Source organism: Henckelia pumila, chromosome 1 (genome assembly GCF_033568475.1).
Source record: "Henckelia pumila isolate YLH828 chromosome 1, ASM3356847v2, whole genome shotgun sequence".
Lineage (NCBI taxonomy): Eukaryota > Viridiplantae > Streptophyta > Magnoliopsida > Lamiales > Gesneriaceae > Henckelia > Henckelia pumila.
In genome coordinates, this window is record NC_133120.1 from 157,594,876 (window position 1) to 157,614,667 (window position 19,792).

The 19,792-nt window shown below is 31.9% G+C and overlaps 2 protein-coding genes across 2 annotated transcripts; both read right to left on the reverse strand.

Moving 5' to 3' along the window:
- Positions 1-276: 276 nt before the first annotated feature.
- On the reverse strand, positions 277-3,089 carry LOC140875688 (protein WVD2-like 7). Its single transcript, XM_073279456.1, has 8 exons — positions 2,694-3,089; positions 1,925-2,620; positions 1,565-1,840; positions 1,409-1,473; positions 1,126-1,216; positions 963-1,034; positions 785-889; positions 277-663 (listed from the first exon to the last, which is right to left on the reverse strand). Exons 2-8 carry the CDS (start codon positions 2,618-2,620, stop codon positions 613-615), a joined length of 1,356 nt encoding a protein of 451 aa, XP_073135557.1. The 5' UTR covers positions 2,694-3,089; the 3' UTR covers positions 277-612.
- Positions 3,090-10,170: 7,081 nt separating this feature from the next.
- On the reverse strand, positions 10,171-13,127 carry LOC140874299 (uncharacterized). The gene is made up of 6 exons (XM_073277572.1): positions 12,875-13,127; positions 12,631-12,820; positions 12,127-12,576; positions 11,627-11,811; positions 11,138-11,584; positions 10,171-10,382 (listed from the first exon to the last, which is right to left on the reverse strand). The coding sequence occupies exons 1-6, from the start codon at positions 13,125-13,127 to the stop codon at positions 10,171-10,173; spliced, it is 1,737 nt and encodes a 578-aa protein (XP_073133673.1).
- Between the last annotated feature and the right edge of the window lie 6,665 nt (positions 13,128-19,792).

Genomic DNA, 19,792 nt, shown 5'->3' on the forward strand with positions numbered 1-19,792 from the left:
GTTACAGGAATACATGATTTAGCCAAATGGTTACCATTTTGCATTCAACCCCGCATTTACGATTAAAAGATGGTGGTCCATGTGACATGTCGATCGAAATGTTGTAGTCGAGATATTATGCGATTTAAGAAAAGATTTGAGTTACATCGAGACTCACTGTGTAACTGCTAAACCAATGAGTGTTGAAGTTTATATACGATTGAAAGATTTTGAGTCATGCCGCTAACACCTGTAAGTTTTGGTACTGAAGGCAAATTATATTGACAGCTCCTGAGGCTTGGCCTAAATATATAAAACAAATTCCACTGCTTGAAAATGTACAATCGTCTCCTTTTACTTTACATTGCCCCCTTCATTGATTGAGAAAAAATATATGCTACGCTGTTTTCATCACATACACAAAGGCACAACAATACCAGCTGAGAAGCATAGTTGTCTTTCGCTGTAGCTACTGCGAAAAATGTTGCACTAGTCTATCTGCCACCGTGTCCAGAAGTTCTAACCGCGTGCGCGGTTCTCTAGTATATAAGCTCGGAGTAACTCAATGCTTGTGTCATGAATCAATGTTCTTCGGTGATGTCTTAGCTTTCCACAAGCAGAGTCTTGTTTCACCTACTTGACGCAGGGCGGGCAACGACGAATCTTATTGTCAACAACTCCCTCCTGAAAAAATGGTTAATAAATTTATTAACCTGGTACTTTTAACAGGCAACTATTTGGATTTAAACCGTTATTTTCATGTTAAACAGAGAATCAAGAACCTGAGAAAGGGCAGATGATATACCTTTTGCGAGTGATCCTTTCCTCGAGTCCGATAGAACGAAGGCATAGGCGTGGCCTTGAAGTTGAGACTTTGTCTCAGTTTCTTGATCTCAGATTCCTTTCCTTCCTGGATCAAATTTGTCTTAAAAGTCAAATGAATAAACTGGAGCATTGTACTAGTTTTTCTGGCAGAAATATACCTTTGATTTTGCTCTAAGTTGTGCATTTTCTTCATCTCTGGAGATCGATTTTGCCTTCAAACTCTTCAGAAACTGCTCCAACGCACAATGAGTCACGTAAACAAGTGAAATAAAATAAACTATATATTTGGAAGCCAAATGAAGGCTTGGTGGACTACAATACCTCTTTACGCTTCTCAGCTCTTTCATCACATCTCAAGAAAGGCGAGACACCAATTGCATTTTTTCGGTCTGGTGCTTGACATTTTTGCAATCTGGTATGGACTCGAAAAACCATATAATCAGATTTAAGGTGCGTGCAATAACAGTCAAGATTCAAGACAAAACACTGATTGTCCAAAGTCATACAACAACACACTAACATAAAAAAGTTTCGAACAACCGAAACTATGATCTAAACTCAGCATACTGAAAAACAGAAAGTTCTCGTTAATTTGATGGATTACCCTTTAGTCTCATTTCTTTGTGTAGGAAATGTAGAGATCTTCGGCTCAAAAGTTTCGGATGCCGCCTGCCGTAGACAGATTACATTAGACCTTTCGGTTCACATCTCAAGGCATAAATAAGTAAATGATCCATGAATTCAAAGTAAAATGGTGAACCTGCTTTAATGAACTACGCTTTCCACCAGCTGGCGATCCTTTGCATCGATGTTCGGCGATATCTTTATCCCCCATTATCATGGACTTGCTGTGTTCCACTCGATGATTCTTGATCTTCGGCAATAGCGACTCGTTCGCCTTCTTTTTCGAGATGTGGAGAGCAAATTTTGTTAAATCAACTGATGCTGTTGGCCTAGAATGTCTGAGAGTTGAAGCTTGCTGAGTTCTGACCACCAATGGGGCAATTTTATCCGTTGTCCTTTTAATACTAGCTGCCTGGACATCAGAAACCTCGTTAAACTCCCTAGATAATTCAACATAAATCGACAAATTCGACACGATAAGCTTCAGAATCCTGACCTTTCGAGCTATATCTTGAGCATTCAACTTTGAACTTTCCTTCCCAATTACAGATGGTTGCTCTCTGCTATCTTCATTCTCCGGAGGCGTTTCCATCCGCAAGTTGTTTCGAGGAGTCTCCACTGCAATCAACGACGCTTCTTCCCCCGCATTCGATTCGGGAACCACTCCAACATTCTCATTCAACACTTTAGCCTCCATCTCAAAAACACCATCCTTGTTTTCCTCCCTTAAATCAGCCTTATCATCAATCACATAATCTGCACAGACTCCCTGCTTCGCCTCTCGAATTGATCCAGCATCATCATCAATCAATACATTCGCCGAAAAAGTCCCACAGGTTCCAAGTCCAATTCCCCCCTCTGAATTCTCACCATTACATGTAATAGACTTGCCATCATCAATCCCAGATGAATTTTCAAGAACCCTTTCGATGATCGGCTCATCCGAGCTTCGATCAGCATGCTCCATCTCCTTCTGCTGCTCCAACTCCATAGCTTTCTGAGCAGCAACTTTTCTGTAATGGGCTTCGAAATAAGCCTTTTTCTGGGCCACCAAACCAGGAGTAGACAAATTTCCAGCCTCCTCCAAGTACTTATTCTGTGAGAAATACGACCATTTCTCCCAAGAAAGTGTATCGTTCCCAAATCTACCAAAGGAAACCGAAACTCCCAGTCTAGCATCAGCCTCACCCATCTGTTTGCACCACAGAAAACTACTTAAACTCGATCAAACTTGCACAAATTTCAATCAAATGAATTAAAAATACCTTATCGATCAGCTCTGAATATCAAAGATATATACTTTCGAAGCTTTCGCAAGTTAGGAATCCGCAAGATCATCAAGTAACCAAAGATGAAGCAAAGTGGTGGCTATATATAGACAAGAGGTAGCTCAAAAATAATTTAGAAATTGATGTTTCTTGCCATGACATTGGATTAAAATATAACTTTATTTCAAATTTATTTACATCTGTCCCACTTAATCTTGCCATGACATTGGATTAAAATATAATTTTATTTCAAATATATTTACATCTGTCCCACTTAATTAGGAGATAGATACTCAACAAAATGGGACAGAAAATGGCAAAATGCATATAATTAGAACAGCCCACGTGTTGTGTTTGTCAATAGCAACACCACAACTTTTTTACGAAGTTATACAAAACAATTGTCTGTTTGCGGATCATCTCGAAGGGCTAAATTGACAAAATTTAATCATTAATCAATACAAGAAACAGCTTACTGCAAAGAAACACACATATATAGTTAATGTTTCACAAGATTCTCAGGTTTCACAACCTTTCAACGCCCATATTCGGCTCATAGGATCAAAGCTAAGGTAGAAAAGCTGCAATCTTTTGGACTAGCTTCGCTGAATTTACGGACACAAGTAACATGTGTACTCTTTGCGTGTCAAACAAAATCAAGAATCACAAAGAAAAAAAAATTAATTCGATGTAGTGAATGTCAACATTTGAGAAGGATCTCTCCCGGTACCACTCATGAAAAATATATACTTACTTTTGACATCATACATAAATTGAATTCAGATATGAAAATGAAAATATTCTCTTAATCTATTAAGTTTCGTTTATTTATAAAACGTTTTTTCTAAAATTTTTTTTATAAAATAAAATATTTTAAAAGTAAGAATATACAAATATTTTATAAAAAATATTTTAACATTTCAAAAATAATGTTATTCATCTTTTATTTTCATAGTTATATTCTAAAAACTTATAAAAACATGTCTAAAGTATTCTTTAAAACTATACTTAGATAATACTTTTTAAAAAAAGAGAAAATAAATTTTTTGGTCTATTAACTTGTCCATGTTTTGGTTTTGATCCATTAATTTTTTTGATGTTGGTTTTGGTACACTAACTTTGAATTTTAAGTGTTTTTTGGTCAAACTGCATACGTGTCAATTTTTTATTGGTCCAAAATGACGACGTGGACCAATCAGAAGCTGACATGTATGTAGTTGGATCAAAAAACACTGAAAATGCAAAGTTAGTGTATCAAAAACCACATCAGAAAAGTTAATGGACCAAAACTCAAAGGGGATAAAGTTATTGGACCAAAAAACTTATTTTTCCTAAAAAAATTAAAAAAATATTTTGCAAAAATTTTATCCAAACACATGTTTTAAGTTTTTTTTTCACTTATGAAACATTAAAAATATTTTTAAAGTACATGTCCAAACTAACTTTACTTTGGGAAATAAATTTAATTTTTATTTTTTTATCATAGGATGACTTTAAGGTTGTCAAGATGGAAAGATTTTCTACGAACTAAGTCAAAATGTGGCCAATAATAAAATGAAAGAAGGATGCCAAATCAAAGTGTAGTCAGCATTTTCATATTGTTATTTTATTTGTGATCATTTTGAAATAAACGGTGTACGTGGTTTTTATGTAAAATAGGGCAGTGTTGTACTTCGTGTCGTAACACCAAAGACAACACAGTACAACGGAAATTTAAAGCGTAAATAAAACTCAAGTAATAACTTTTGCATGAGTATAAAAACTCGTGCGGGTGCCTTAGGGCTAAATATCACTAGTAAACGTAAGAACGAACAGTCTTACAAAATAATCCTAGTGATTTTACGAAAAGTCATTAAATTCTAAATTCCTCAACACGTTGAGAAATCAAACTTGCATCCTAAAATACGACAAGGTATAAAAGAAACTGGATGCAACTCCCGTAGCCTAAATAGAAGAAACAGTAAAGATATTCGAACAACACTATTCCCACAGTGTTGTCTCTGATGTCTTCAACATGAACGGCAGCACGGGGACAAACAACAACTAAGGTTGCAAACCTTGCTTCAGAATTCTTCAAGATCTTAACTCGAATTCTTCAGAGTATGCGCAGAGTAGATTTCATCTGAAGCGTTACTTTTCTTGTGCGTGGAAATCTTCTTTTATAGATAATCATCCAAGCTTTGAAAATTTCCTTAGATAGAGTCCTACAAGAATAGGTAACAAAATTTTAGTAGAAAATAAACTCTATCAAATATTGTAAATCATATCTTGATAATATCGAATTATATTATGTCAAATAATCACCTTATCAAAATCTAATTTAAATCTCGGCAAATATATCATTAACATATTCGAAAATATACACACAATATTTACCAAATATCCTAACTTGTCTAGAAAGCAAAATCTTATAATTTCCAATTAATTAGGGCCGAAATATTCAAGGAATAAAATTCCATTCAATCTCCCCCTTTTTTCTTTCTGGACAACACATTGCACAAGTGTGAGATAATCATAAACTTCCCCGGAGTTCAAAAATTCTTCTCCCCCTGAATTTTAAGTCTTCCCCTGAAGTGTTGTCTCTCGTGTCGTAACACGGTGGATAACATAGACAATAACACATGAGATTCTATAATTCATATATCAGATCACAAGTGGGGTGAAAGATGTTAGTCTAGTTTAAGCATGTGAGAACAATTGAGGCACATAACTAGAACAACCAAAAATAGTTATATTAAAATCAGAATGAAGCAATTAAAGAAAAGATGAGAGAAGAAGCAAAATCTAAATTTGATCACTATCAGAGTTATCTTGATCAGAGGCTTCATTCTCATCCTCCTTAGTCCCAGATGGACCAGCTTCATCTTCATCTTGTGCACTATCTCCCCCTGTTTGGCCAGAAATGCCAAGTTGTCGCCGACAATCAGCCAAGATCGTGCTATAGAAGGCAATGTCTTCCTGAGCTTGAGCAATCTTTTCCTCGGCACGAGTCATCAGCAGCTGAATAGTGGCAATGGTGAATTCCAGGGAGGTAGGAGTATGCACTGTTTCTTCAGTGTTGTCTCCCGTGTTGGCAACATCGGGGGCAACACCAGCAATGTCAGCAACAGGAGTAGGAGTGGCAGTCCAGGGTAAATCCAGAACACGATTTCCCTTTAGAAGACCAGCTGCTAACTTTAAAACCTCAGGTTGATCAGTGAGATCTTCTGTAATATTGCAGATGAAAGCCTGAGATTCCAATATGCCATAGATCAAAGAGGGAAAAGGGAGCTTTGTAGATTTGAGTCCTCCATCAGCAAATTGGAGCACAGTCTTGAATACCATCTTCCCAAAATTAAAAGAACTCCCGGTCCCAATGGCATATAAAAGGACCGCCTGCGGTCTGGTGATAACTGTTGAATTGGATGAAGGAGTCCAATTCCTGATAGCTATCTTATGCAACACAGAATAAAAGAAGGTGAGATTAGCTGCAGAAAAATGGTCAGAGAATTTATTGACCATACCACCAGTGAGAACAGAAATCACTTCATTGATTTCTGGAGGATTGCCTTCATCAACGTCTGGGGTGGAATAAAAAAGAGTTGATAACAGCTGGAGTGAACTCGAACAGCCTACCACTAAGGTACACCAATCCATACTTTGCAGATTCTGGATCTTCAATGCTTGCAGTCAAGTTGGCATAGAATTCCAAAATCACCCTCTTACAGTAGGGTATTACAGCAACAACAGTAGAATATAACTGTCGAAGCTTCAAAAAGTCAATGAGTTTGTACCTATCGTAGGAGCGAACATCAATGTTCCTCTCATCCATTAGACCTCTGTGAGCAAGGAGAGGCCAAGTTGCAGCAGCATCACCAGAGTAAAACATGAGGGAATGAGCAGCATCCATGTCATAGTCCTCATCAACAGTGTTGTTCGTGGTGTTGACGACACCAACAGCAACACTGACATCAGCAGCAGCAGAAACATCCTCTTGGTCTAGAGGGTCTTCATCAGCATCCATGCTGGAAACATCCTCAAAGTCTTCTTCTTCTCCAATATCAGTACTCTTATCAGAAGAGTCAACAACCAAATTGGCAGAGGAGGAAGAGGAGGAAGAGACAGAATCTTATTGAGCTTTGCCTTGTGCAAACTCCTCCATCATCTCAGCATCAGGCTCATCATCGGAGATATGAGCAGAGGGAGGAACAGAAGAGGAAGCCTTTCCTTGCTTGAGACTTTCCAAAATTTGTGTCAGAGTGGCATCTTCATCCGAATCAGCACTTGCTTGAGGCACAGTAGCTGCAGGGGTGACTTTAGAAGGAACACCATCAGAAGATTTTGAATCTTCGCTATCAGAAGCGGATTCAACTATGGGAGCGGAGGCAGAGGCAGCAGTCGAACCAGAGGGTTTTTTCCTTGCCACAAATTCATAGTTGGCATCATCAGAATCATCACCGGAGCTGCGGTCTTCTTCAGCCATAGATATGCATGGACCCTTGTAAAAACGCTTGGATTGAGTAAAATCAGGGTTGTATCCAGCCTGCCTTTTTGATCGGTGAGCCATTGGTGCAGCAGGATTCACCTTATTCAAAACAGAGAAATCAGGAAGATTTTCCACATCAATTGCATTCCTTGGTTCTCCAGGCATGAGAACAACGAGAGGAACAGGTTCCATGGGTACTGGAACTATCGGCAGAGAAGGAGTGGAAGATGGGTTTTCTGGTGTTGTAACACCGGCAGCAACATAAGGCTCTTTGTGGCCCATCTCACTTCGAATATCCTGTGGATCAAATCCTGCCATTGAACGAAAATTTGAGAGTGAGAGAAGGGTAGGGTTCGCAGATAAAAGCAATCGGGAACAAAGAATTGAGAGAAGATGATAATGCCCGATGATTATAAAAAAAACATATTTATAGAATTCTTATCTCAAACGGTAACAAAATCCTAACAAACCCATAATTACCCTGATCCCTGATCCCTGATCTCTCTCCAGTTACAACGGTAACTTTCCTATCGGACGAAAATTAAAAACCAAGATTAAAGAGATAAAATCCCATAATTAAGGCAATAATCTAAGATAAATATTTCAATCCAAATATTCCAGAATTACCTCCACATCAGCCTAACTCCACTGAACCAAAAATCAATCACTAAAATTCAATTTTTAGTAAATAGGGTAAATCATCAAAAAATCGTCTATGTAGAACCTTACCCAACAACAGAACCTTATGAGCAAAAATGCATATGCATGACCTATTTTATGCCTAAACAGAGTGTAACATAAAAAAAATGCAATCACATGCGAAACAATATGTTGACAAGTGTAGTGTTGTCTCTCGTGTTGCCAACATCATCAACAACACCAAAGTTTTTCAAAAGAATTGGAATTTTGCACACTTGATTACCCTTAACAGACAAAATTTCAGAAGTGGTAGCTTTCACACTAATCGAACGGTCTTCATTGGACTCAACTAGGTAGCTTTTTCCATTTTCTTCCGATTTGACAAAGTTTGTTTTTATGACATTGGTCACCAAACTTCATAAAAGATTTTAACACTGAAAATGTGAGACCACCTTTCACATGGAAAAAGAACATGGAATACACGTACATTCTTCAACTACTCGGTGGTTTGATCAGAGTTCTAAGCCAAAAAGGGTCAGTGTGCCAAAAAGATTTTTGCAGAAAAACTTGGCATCAATTGAATCATTGTAACAGAAATTCAAGCACTACACAAAACAAAATGAGTGCAAAATGCCTAAAATCCTAAAATGCATGACAAGAAAAACAACAGTGTTGTCGGTAGTGTGGTAACACCGCAGACAATACGTGCAAAGGATTATAATGCACACATGCTGAGAGACCTCCGAAGAGTTGAAAATCTCTCATGATCTAATGCTTTAGTAAAGATGTCTGCCAATTGGTTATTGGTTCCAACAAACTCCATTCGAATCATATCCTTTTCTACCAAATCTCGAATAAAGTGATGAAGAATGTCAATGTGTTTTGTGCGTGAGTGTTGAACTGGATTCTTTGATATATCAATAGCACTCGAATTATCACAATAAACAATGGGGGGTTCACTCTTAAAACCATAGTCTTCAATCATTTGGTTCATCCAAAGAAGTTGTGAACAACAACTTCCGGCTGCCACATATTCAGATTCAGGAGTCGAAAGTGACATACAATATTGCTTACGACTATACCATGACACCAAATTATTGCCAAGGTAAAAACATCCAACCGTAGTGCTCTTTCTATCATTCACATCACCAGCCCAGTCAGCATCACTAAAACCTACAAGGTTAGTGTTGGTTTCCCTCGTATACCACAATCCCAAATCAAATGTACCCGAAACATATTTCAAAATTCTCATAACAACTTTTAAATGGGTAACCTTTGGATCAGATTGGTACTTAGCACATAAACACACACTGAACATGATATCAGGACGACTAGCAGTCAAATACAAAAGACTTCCTATCATGCTGCGATACATGGTGTTGTCAACACCAGCTGCAACACTGTCTTTTCCTAATTTTTCACTCGAGCCCATAGGAGTTTTCATGTTCTTAACATTCTCTTTGCAAAACTTTTTCACCAAGTTCTTTGCATACTTACTTTGACAAAGAAAAATTCCTTCATTTGTTTGCTTAACTTGCAATCCAAGGAAAAAAAGTTAACTCTCCTACCATGCTCATCTCAAAAGTAGACGACATGCATTCAACAAAATTATCAACATGCTTTTGAGAAGACGCACCAAAGATAATGTCATCCACATATACTTGACAAATAATAATTTCACCTTTGGCCTTTTGAATAAAAAGGGTTTTGTCAACTTCACCTCGTTAGAAATCAATTTCGAGTAAATACTCGGTCAACCTACCATACCATGCTCGTGGAGCTTGCTTCAAACCATAGAGTGTTTTCTTCAACTTGTAAACATGATCCAAGTGATGTGGATCCTCAAAGCCTTTGGGTTGCTTCACAGCACTTCTTCATTCAAAATATCATTAAAAAACGCACTCTTCACATCCATTTGATAATGTTTTATACCCATATGACATGCAATAGCTAGCAATAGTCGGACTGACTCAATGTGGGCAACAGGAGCGAAGGTCTCATCAAAATCAACCCCCTCAACCTGCGTATACCCTTGAGTAACCAACCTTGCTTTGTTTCTAATGATGTTTCCTGATTCATCGGTTTAGTTTTGAAAATCCATTTTGTACCAATAACATTACCATGATCAGGTGGTGGAACCAAAAACCAAACATCATTTCGGACAAATTGCTCAAGTTCTTCATGCATGGCATTTACCCAAAATTCATCATTCAAAGCATCATTGACATTCTTGGGTTCAATATTGGAGACAAAACAGGAATGCATTACCTGAGAGTACACGGAACTCATGCATACTAAACCAACCATCTTGCGGTAGTCAACTTTGTCCTTACCTCGAGTTTGCCTTGTTCCATGCACATCTCCAATAATCTATGATGAAGGATGATTCTTCTGTATCTTGCTTGGAAGGTTCTTTTCAATAATCATTTCAGCTTCCTCATTATTTTGGAAATTTTCCTCATGAATTTTTGAAGGAACCAGTGTTGTGTTTGGTATTGTAACATCTGGGACAATACTGTGTTTTTCGGGAGGAATTTCCAGCAAGCCTTCAACATCATCTTCAGCAGTTTTTCCTTTGAGATCTGCACCATCATCAAAAACAACATTAATGGATTCCATCATTGTTCTGGTCCTAAGGTTATACATCCTATATGCACGACTATTAGTAGAATAACCAAGGAACAAACACTTATCACTCTTGGAATCAAATTTTGCTAGGTGATTTCTATCATTCAAAACATAACACACACAGCCAAATATATGAAAATAGTTAAGATTTGGTCTCTTTCCCATGAGAACCTCATAGGAAGTCATTGAAGAACCACTTCTCAAATAAACCCGATTGGAAATATGGCACGCTGTGTTCAATGCTTCTGCCCAAAATCCTTTGGAGATATTTTTGAGCTCATCATCACTCTAGCCATTTTCTGCAACGTCCTATTCTTTCTTTCAGCAATTCCATTCTGTTGAGGAGTTTTTGGGGCTGAGAACTCCTGTGAGATGCCCTTCTTATCACACAAAGAAGAAAAAGATGAGTTCTCAAATTTCTTTCCATGATCAGTTCTGATTCTTGCTACAGTCAAAGTATGTAGGTTAGTAATCTTGGTAAACAACTTCTTAAACACATCAAAAGTATCTGATTTTTCTCTAAGAAATCTTACCCATGTAAAACGTGAAAAATCATCAACACATACCAAAGAATACTTTTTACCTCCATAACTTTTGACTTCCATAAGACCCATCAAATCCATGTGCAAAAGTTCAAGACACCGTGTTGTCCCACAGTGTTGTAACACGGGATGCGCAACACGGGTTTGCTTACCTTTTTGGCATGCACCACAAACATATAGAACACCAGTCTTTAGATTTGGAAGACCTCTGACAGCTTCAAACTTACTCAGATTCTTTAAGGTCTTGAAATTCACATGTCCAAGTTTTTGGTGCCATAGACTAAACTCATCAATCTTTGATTGTCTACATGCCAATTCTTCACCTAGTTGGTAGCAGTTATCCACTGATCGTGTACCTGTGATAACACAACAATTAGCATTATCAAAAACTTCACAAGTATTTTTATCAAACTTTACATGCAAATCATCATCACACAGTTGACTAATTGAAATTAAATTTGCATTAAGTCCTTCAACATGTAAGACGTTGTGAAGCTTTGGAAACCCTTTCACATTGAGTGTTCCCTTGCCAACAATCCTTCCTTTTGCACCTCCTCCATAGGTCACTTTACCACCATTCTGTTCAATGTAGTCAGTGAGGTGATCTTTCAAACCTGTCATGTGTCGTGAACTTCCACTATCAAAATACCAATTACCTGCAGTATTAGCTTTCAAAGAAGTATAAATAACAAAACATCTGACATCAGGCTTTTGAACCCAAACTTTCTTCATAGTGGGCCTCTTTTTGCCAGTGTTGCTCTTAGTGTTGTGCAACACGGGGGACAACACTTGCTTAGATTTCCACAAAACATAGTCATTCTTCAACTTTCGACAAAAATGCCTGATATGGCCAGGTTTGAGACAATAATGACACACAAAAGGACGTTTTCATTGTTTCGGCTTTGGGACAGAATTATTTTTCTCAACAATGGGTTTCTTACCTTTCAAGGCAGTTAAAGGATGGTTCAAGAAATCATTACCTTCCTTCACAAACACTGGTGTTTTGGAAGATTCACTAGTTTCAAAAACACTTTCTTTAAAACCAAGTCCAAACTTATCATTCTTACCCATAGTCAAAATGGAATCAAGTTTGCTCGAACTGGAATTAAATTTATCAAGTGTTGTTTTTGCTCTTTCAAGTTCAGAATTCAGCAACCCTAATTCGAGATCTTTCTTACTCAAGAGAATTTCCAATCTAGCCATAGCAGCTTTCAATTCAGTATTCTCTTTTGTAAGAGTTGTGTTCAACTGATTCCTCTTGTTCCAATCATAGTACAACTCTTCATAGAGTTTTCGAATACCTTCCAGAGTATAAGGATCATCTACCTGTTCTTTATGATTACTGAAATTATCAAGGTTAGAAGCAACAAAACAAACAGATTTTTGAACAGTGTCGCGTCTAGGTGTGGCGACACCGGAGCCAACACCAAGAGGATTGATCTGAAAATTTTTCTTACTCTCCAGTAAAGCAGTAAAAGATATTAGATCAGCTTGTTCAAAATTTTCTTGTTCTTCTTCAGAATCATCATCACTCAGAGAAACATTCATACCTTTCCGAAGGTGATTTGCGCATTCATAAGCATAGTGGCCATATCCCTTACATTCCCTGCATTGAACATTATCAAAATTTTTGCTTGAGGACTGAACCTTACTATCATACCTTTGACGAGGTCCTCGAGTAGCAGCAGGTTTTTGAGGCTTCTCTGAAGTAGGCAGTCTAGGAAAATTTGAGGATTGTGCACTTTTCACATCCTTTTTTTCTTTCATTACCTTGAGATAATCAGTAAATTTCTTCGAGATCAAGGCAATAGAATTTTCCTCAAGATCAGAATCCTTTACTTCCTGTTGAACTTCAGCAAAATCATTGTAAACATTATTAGATACTTGAAAAGCAATAGACTTACCTTTCGAGTCATCTTCGGTTTCCAACTCCATCTCATAGGTGCGAAGAAAACTAATTAACTCATCCAAACCCATTATAGATGTATCTTTGGATTCATCTATAGCACAAACCTTGGTGTGAAATCTTTTGGGAAGCAAACGAAGCACTTTGGATACAAGTCTCTCGTTCGAAATAGGATCGCCAAGAATAGATGCTTCATTTGCAAGACTCTTCAATCTTCCATTATATTCCATGATGGTCTCTGATTCCTCCATTCTCAATTTTTCAAATTTTGAAGTTATGAGACGCATCCTTGTCTTCTTTACACTTGCCGAGCCTTCACAGTGAGTTTGTAGTTTCTCCCAAGCATCCCTAGCACAAATACAAGTACCAATTAAATTAAACATGTTCATCAACTGAAGTGAACATAGCATTAAGATCTTTAGCATTATAAATAGTTGCAGTATTCTCTTCGACTGTCCATTGTGATCTTGGCTTTGGTCCTGGAACATCATCATCTCTCATAGGTGGTGTCCAGCCATCAAGAACACGTTGCCAAGCCCTGGAATCAATGGATTGAATATACATGCTCATCTTTAATTTCCAAGGGCCGTAATTCGTTCCATCCAAAATAGGTGGACGAATTGCACTTGTGTACGGAGTGTCCATAACTAACCTGTAACACAAACCAGGAACACACTTAGTAAAGTCAAGTGATGGCTCTGATGTCACGTGAAATAAACGGTGTACGTGGTTGTTATGTAAAATAGGGCAGTGTTGTACTTCGTGTCGTAACACCAAAGACAACACAGTGCAGTGGAAATTTAAAGGTAATAACTTTTGCACGAGTATAAAAACTCGTGCGGGTGCCTTAGGGCTAAATATCACTAGTAAACGTAAGAACGAACAGTCTTACAAAATAATCCTAGTGATTTTACGAAAAGTCATTAAATTCTAAATTCCTCAACACGTTGAAAAATCAAACTTGCATCCTAAAATACGACAAGGTATAAAAGAAACTGGATGCAACACCCGTAGCCTAAATAGAAGAGACACTAAAGATCTTCGAACAACACTATTCCCACAGTGTTGTCTCTGATGTCTTCAACACGAACGGCAGAACGGGAACAAACAACAACTAAGGTTGCAAACCTTGCTTCAGAATTCTTCAAGATCTTCACTCGAATTCTTCAGAGTATGCGCAGAGTAGATTTCGTCTGAAGCGTTACTTTTCTTGTGCGTGGAAATCTTCTTTTATAGATAATCATCCAAGCTTTGAAAATTTCCTTAGATAGAGTCCTACAAGAATAGGTAATAAAGTTTTATTAGGAAATAAACTCTATCAAATATTGTAAATCATATCTTGATAATATCGAATTATATTATGTCAAATAATCACCTTATCAAGATCTAATTTAAATCTTGGCAAATATATCATTAACATATTCGAAAATATACACACAATATTTACCAAATATCCTAACTTGTCTAGAAAGCAAAATCTTATAATTTCCAATTAATTAGGGCCGAAATATTCAAGGAATAAAATTTCTTTCACATTTCAAGAAGTTGCTAAATGTTATATTTAAATACAACATTGAACAATCTATATCTATATCTATATATATAAAAGCAGAGTTTTTACTAAATATAGTAGTTTTCCGCCAAAACATACTTACTATAAATAAAAATTATGAATGAAATTTTGTTAAAACTATAGATAATGTATTCGGTTCAAATAATACTAATAATATTTTTGGTTAAATTTGTAAAAATAAATTTATATTTACTACTTTTATCAATGTTTGTTTTTTAATTTCAATTGATTTATTGTGTTCATATACAAATTAATCTTACCAAAAATATCGTAAATTATTTAAATATCGTGTATATATATATATCAAATTAATAATAAAAAACTTACGACACAACCTAAAACATTTATATATGCTTGCATATAGTTTTCATAAATGATATATATATATATATATATATATATATATATATATATATATATATATATATATATATATATATATATATTTGTGTGTTATAGTTTAATATGATAATTTTTGCTAATTTTTTATGCCTATATATATGAAATTTTTTTCATTAATTACTAGTAACATTGGCACACACGTGTGTAACAAAAAATGTGATAAATGCGTTTGTGCTTAATTTAAACATATTTGATATAATATTTCAAAAATTGAGTTAGTTTTGGTTTTCTCTTTTTGTTTTGCATAAGACAGAGAAATATAATGCTAAGTAATAGAAAAGAGAAAAAATAACTGTATATACAAAGAAAATGGATGTGAGAAGTTATTTTTTGAAATGTGAATTTTACAATATTATCTACTTTTCCATTGTTTTTTTTTTTTGTAAAATAGTAAGGAATTATTTGAAAATTAGAAAAGGTCATACCAACTTACCAAAAAAAATTAGTATGAGACTCACATCTTTAATATAATAGTAAGAGATATTCACCTACCAAATATAAAATTAATTTCAAAACTTTCCAAATTCATATTGAGATTGAAATTAAGAACATTGAAAATATAAAATAACTTTAAATATCTGCATCGATTATAATATTTCATTAATTTTTTTATTTTAGGTTTATCGATTGTTTTCTTCTTATTATTATTATTATTATTATTATTATTATTATTATTTAATTGATGTAGTTTTTTAAAAATTAATAACATTCATAATTATTTCTCATATATTTATGTGAATATATTGGTTTTGAAATAATATTAAACAAAATAATATTAATATATTTGCATACGTGAATCGTGATCAGCATGTACATGTTATCAATAATAACTACCAGCTATACAACAAATAATAACAAAATTGTAATAAATAATTTGATCCGTCTTTAAGAATTTTTATAATTCATTAAATAAAATAAGTATTATCAATAAAATTTAAAATACTTATTTGAAATATTATTAATTTAATTTCAGTCCATTATGTACGTGTGTGAACATTCTCATTAATTCTATATATATGATAATTTTCGGTTCAAAATTTGATATTTGATTGGATATTTCAAATTTTAAAATTTTATTGATTGTTTCAATATTTTAGGTTTCAAATTTTTTTATATCATGATTTTTTGTTCAAAATTTATCCGATATTTCAAAATTTATCTGATGTTTCAAAATTTGAAAATTTTTAATGTACCAATGTACGGTTCAAAATTTGAAATTTGATCGTATATTATCGCTATTTTTTTATTTTAGTTAAATTTTATGTTAATATATATATGTGAAAATTTTCATAAATGTTATATATGATAATATACCAATTTTTTGTTCAATTTGAAATTTGATTGGAAGTTAGTATGTTATCAATACATAATTTCAATTAATTTTTGGTCAAATATGTAAAAAAAAAAAATTAAAATTTTATATATAATAATGTACCAATTTTCGGTTTAAACATTGAAATTTCAAAGAATGCTATTAATACTTTATAATTTCTTCTAATTTTTTTGTAACCATGTATATGTGTAAATTTCGATAAATATTATATATGACGATGTAATATTTTTCAATTTAAAAAAATAAAATTTGATCGAAAGTTATTGCTACTTTTTAGTTTTAGATAAATTTTTTATGTCTATGTATATTTGAAAATTTTCATAAATGCAATATATGATGCAGTACCAATTTTTTATTCAAATTTTAAATTTGACAAGATATTATCAATACTTTTTAATTTAATTTCAATTTTTTGTTGTGTACATATATGAAAATTTTCATAAATACTTTATATATTGTAATGTATCAATTTTTTTGTTTCAAAATTAAAAATTTGATAGAAAGTTATTAAGAATTCTTAATTTTGGTTGACTTTTTGTGTTATATATATGTAAAAAATTTCAAAAATGTTATTTATAATAATATATCAATTTCTTTTCAAAATTTGATTATATATCATTATTTTTCAATTAATTTCAGTTAATTTTTTTTTTGCCCCTATATATGTTAAAATTTGCATAAATGCTATAAATGATAATTAGGTTTTGCTTAAGATAATCGATATTATGGCTGGATCCACCTGAAAAATATAGAATACATTAAAATATATACAATAATGTATCATTTTATTCAATTTATGTTATTATTTTGAGTGTTGTGTTACTTTTATATGTTTAGTTCTTACTAATATTTATCATATTAAATATATAAAAAAAATTATATAATATTACATTTTTGAATTTTTAAAAAAGTATCGTTGTGAATGTTTGGTATATTGATTGTTAGTAAATCAATTTTATATGTATATTAATTATAAACTTGATATAAATTTTTTATGATATATATTCTAAAAAATTAATAATAATTTTTTATTTATTAAAATATTAATACTCCGTGCAACGCACGGAGTGAAATACTAGTATATATAAAAACAGAAAAGTATACTAAAAAAAAATGAAGTTTTTTCCGCCTAAAGTTCATTCCAAAAATAGTAAATGCATAATTAAATACAAATGAAGATAATATTGAATTTAAATTTACAGATAAAGATAGATTTAAAAAAAATATTATATTATGAGTAAGTAATAGAAATTTTTATCTAAATATTTTAAAACACATGTAAAAATACGATTAAATTTATAAAAATTTAAAATAATTTTTTTTATGATGAAAAATAATTTTTATTTAAAATATATATAAAAATATGGGTCGAATTTAAAAAAAATTAAAATAATATTCTCATAACAAAAAAAATTTAGTTTTTGGTTAATAGGGTGATTGTTTTGCATATATACATATACATGTCACATATTTAAAAAATAATATTATGCATAATAGACTTATTGAATCTAAAAATTTTAAATATAGATAAAAATCTATATCTACATACATAAATATATATATATAAACATTTCCAAAAATAGTAAAGATATCATAAAATTAAAAAATACAAATAATATATTATTTAATTCAAAACTATAGATAGAGATAATATTGAATATTCAAAAAATAAGATGATATTATAAACGATAAAATATTTGATCTAAAATTTTAAAATATAGATAAAAGTAATATTTAATTTTTGCTTTTATCTTTTGTTGTTACAAAATTTGTCGATCAAATTTTACAAGCCAAAAAATAAATACAAGAGTTTAATATATCAAAATATCATTATAAATTAAATAAAAAATATCGCGATAAAATATCAAGATATTATTGTTGTAAATATTATTGTACATGATATTTGTTATACCTTTAGCATTTTTATTTATATATAAAAACATAAAACTCAGCTACAAATAGTTAAACTAAATTTTGAAAATTCAAATATATATATATATATATATATATATAACAGGAAACAAATATTTTAAAAAATAATAATATTATTAGTGATATGCTATTTAATTCAAAAAATTTAAATATACATAAAAATAAGATTGTAAAAAATTTAAATAGCTTTTTTTCATCAAGTAAAATTTAACATTTACTTTTAATAGGATGATTGGTTTCTCTATATGCATATATAGATATAGGCAAAAAATATTCAAAAAACGATAATGTTACGAGCGATATATTATTTAATATAAAAATTTTAGAATATAGATAAAAATACGATTGAATTTAATATATATATATAAGCAGAGAAATGTACTAAGAATAAAAACATAAAAACTTTTCCGTTCAAAAATGTTTTCGGAAAATAATAAACAATTATCATTAAATTTAAAAATACAATAATATGTGATCGAATTTAAATTATAAATAGATATAACATTGAATATTCAACAAAAGATAATATTATTTTATCTAAAAAATTATATATATACATATACATACATACATATTTATATATATATATATATATATATATATATATATATATATATATATTTCAACAGAAAAATAATTTCTGAAAATAGTGAAGATATTATTAGCATCAAATTTAAAATTCAAATAAGATATTATTGAAATTCAAAAATATAGATAGATATAACATAGGATATTCTAGAAAATATAATATATGATTTAAGTTATATAATTGTTGATTTAAATTCTTTTAAAATATAGATAAATATAAAATTTAATTTTAAATTTTTTTTCATTATCATACTTATAGTTGTTTTTGCTTATTTAATTTTATATACTTTATATATTAATTTTTGTTAATATAAAGAATATTTTATACTAATTTTACAGAGTTTAATGTAACTTATCTTATCCAAATATTATGTATCATATTTTATTTTTTAATTTTTATATTTTATTTTTTTCTATTTTGATATTTCAAATTTAAAATTTTTAAAATTTAAAAAATTTCTATTTTGTTTTTGTATAGAATACAAATATTGCATGCATCAAATTTATAATTGTTTGATAAATAAATTACTTAGGAAATAATATTAAATATACAAAGGTAATATGAAGAAGTAAGATATTAAAATAAGATATTTCTAAAAAAATAGGGTTGTAAAAAATTTTTTTTGTAAAAACATCTTAAAATATGTCAAATAGCTTTTCTCAATGACTCAACTGTTTAAAACTGTTTTCTAATAGTTTTTCAAAGAAATTTATTAAACTTATAAACTCCGTCAAACATCCCTCCAACTATAATGTATTTTAATTATTTATTCAAACAAATATATTTATTAATTTTGCCATAAATTACCTAAAAATAACACTCCGTGCATTGCACAGGTGAAATACTAGTTTGAATAGAAGACAAGACAAGCAAATCGCGAGTCTTTATCATTCTCACAGTAATTTTGGAAACTATGAGGTTGAAAATGTTTATATATCTTGCTTTTCCATTGCATTCTCTTCATACAAAGAACTTGATGGTCCAATTCATGTGAATTCAGTCACGGATTTATTAATCTTCGGTGCAAATTCCAAACATTTACACCACCATCATCATCATTATTATTATTATTATTATTATTATTATT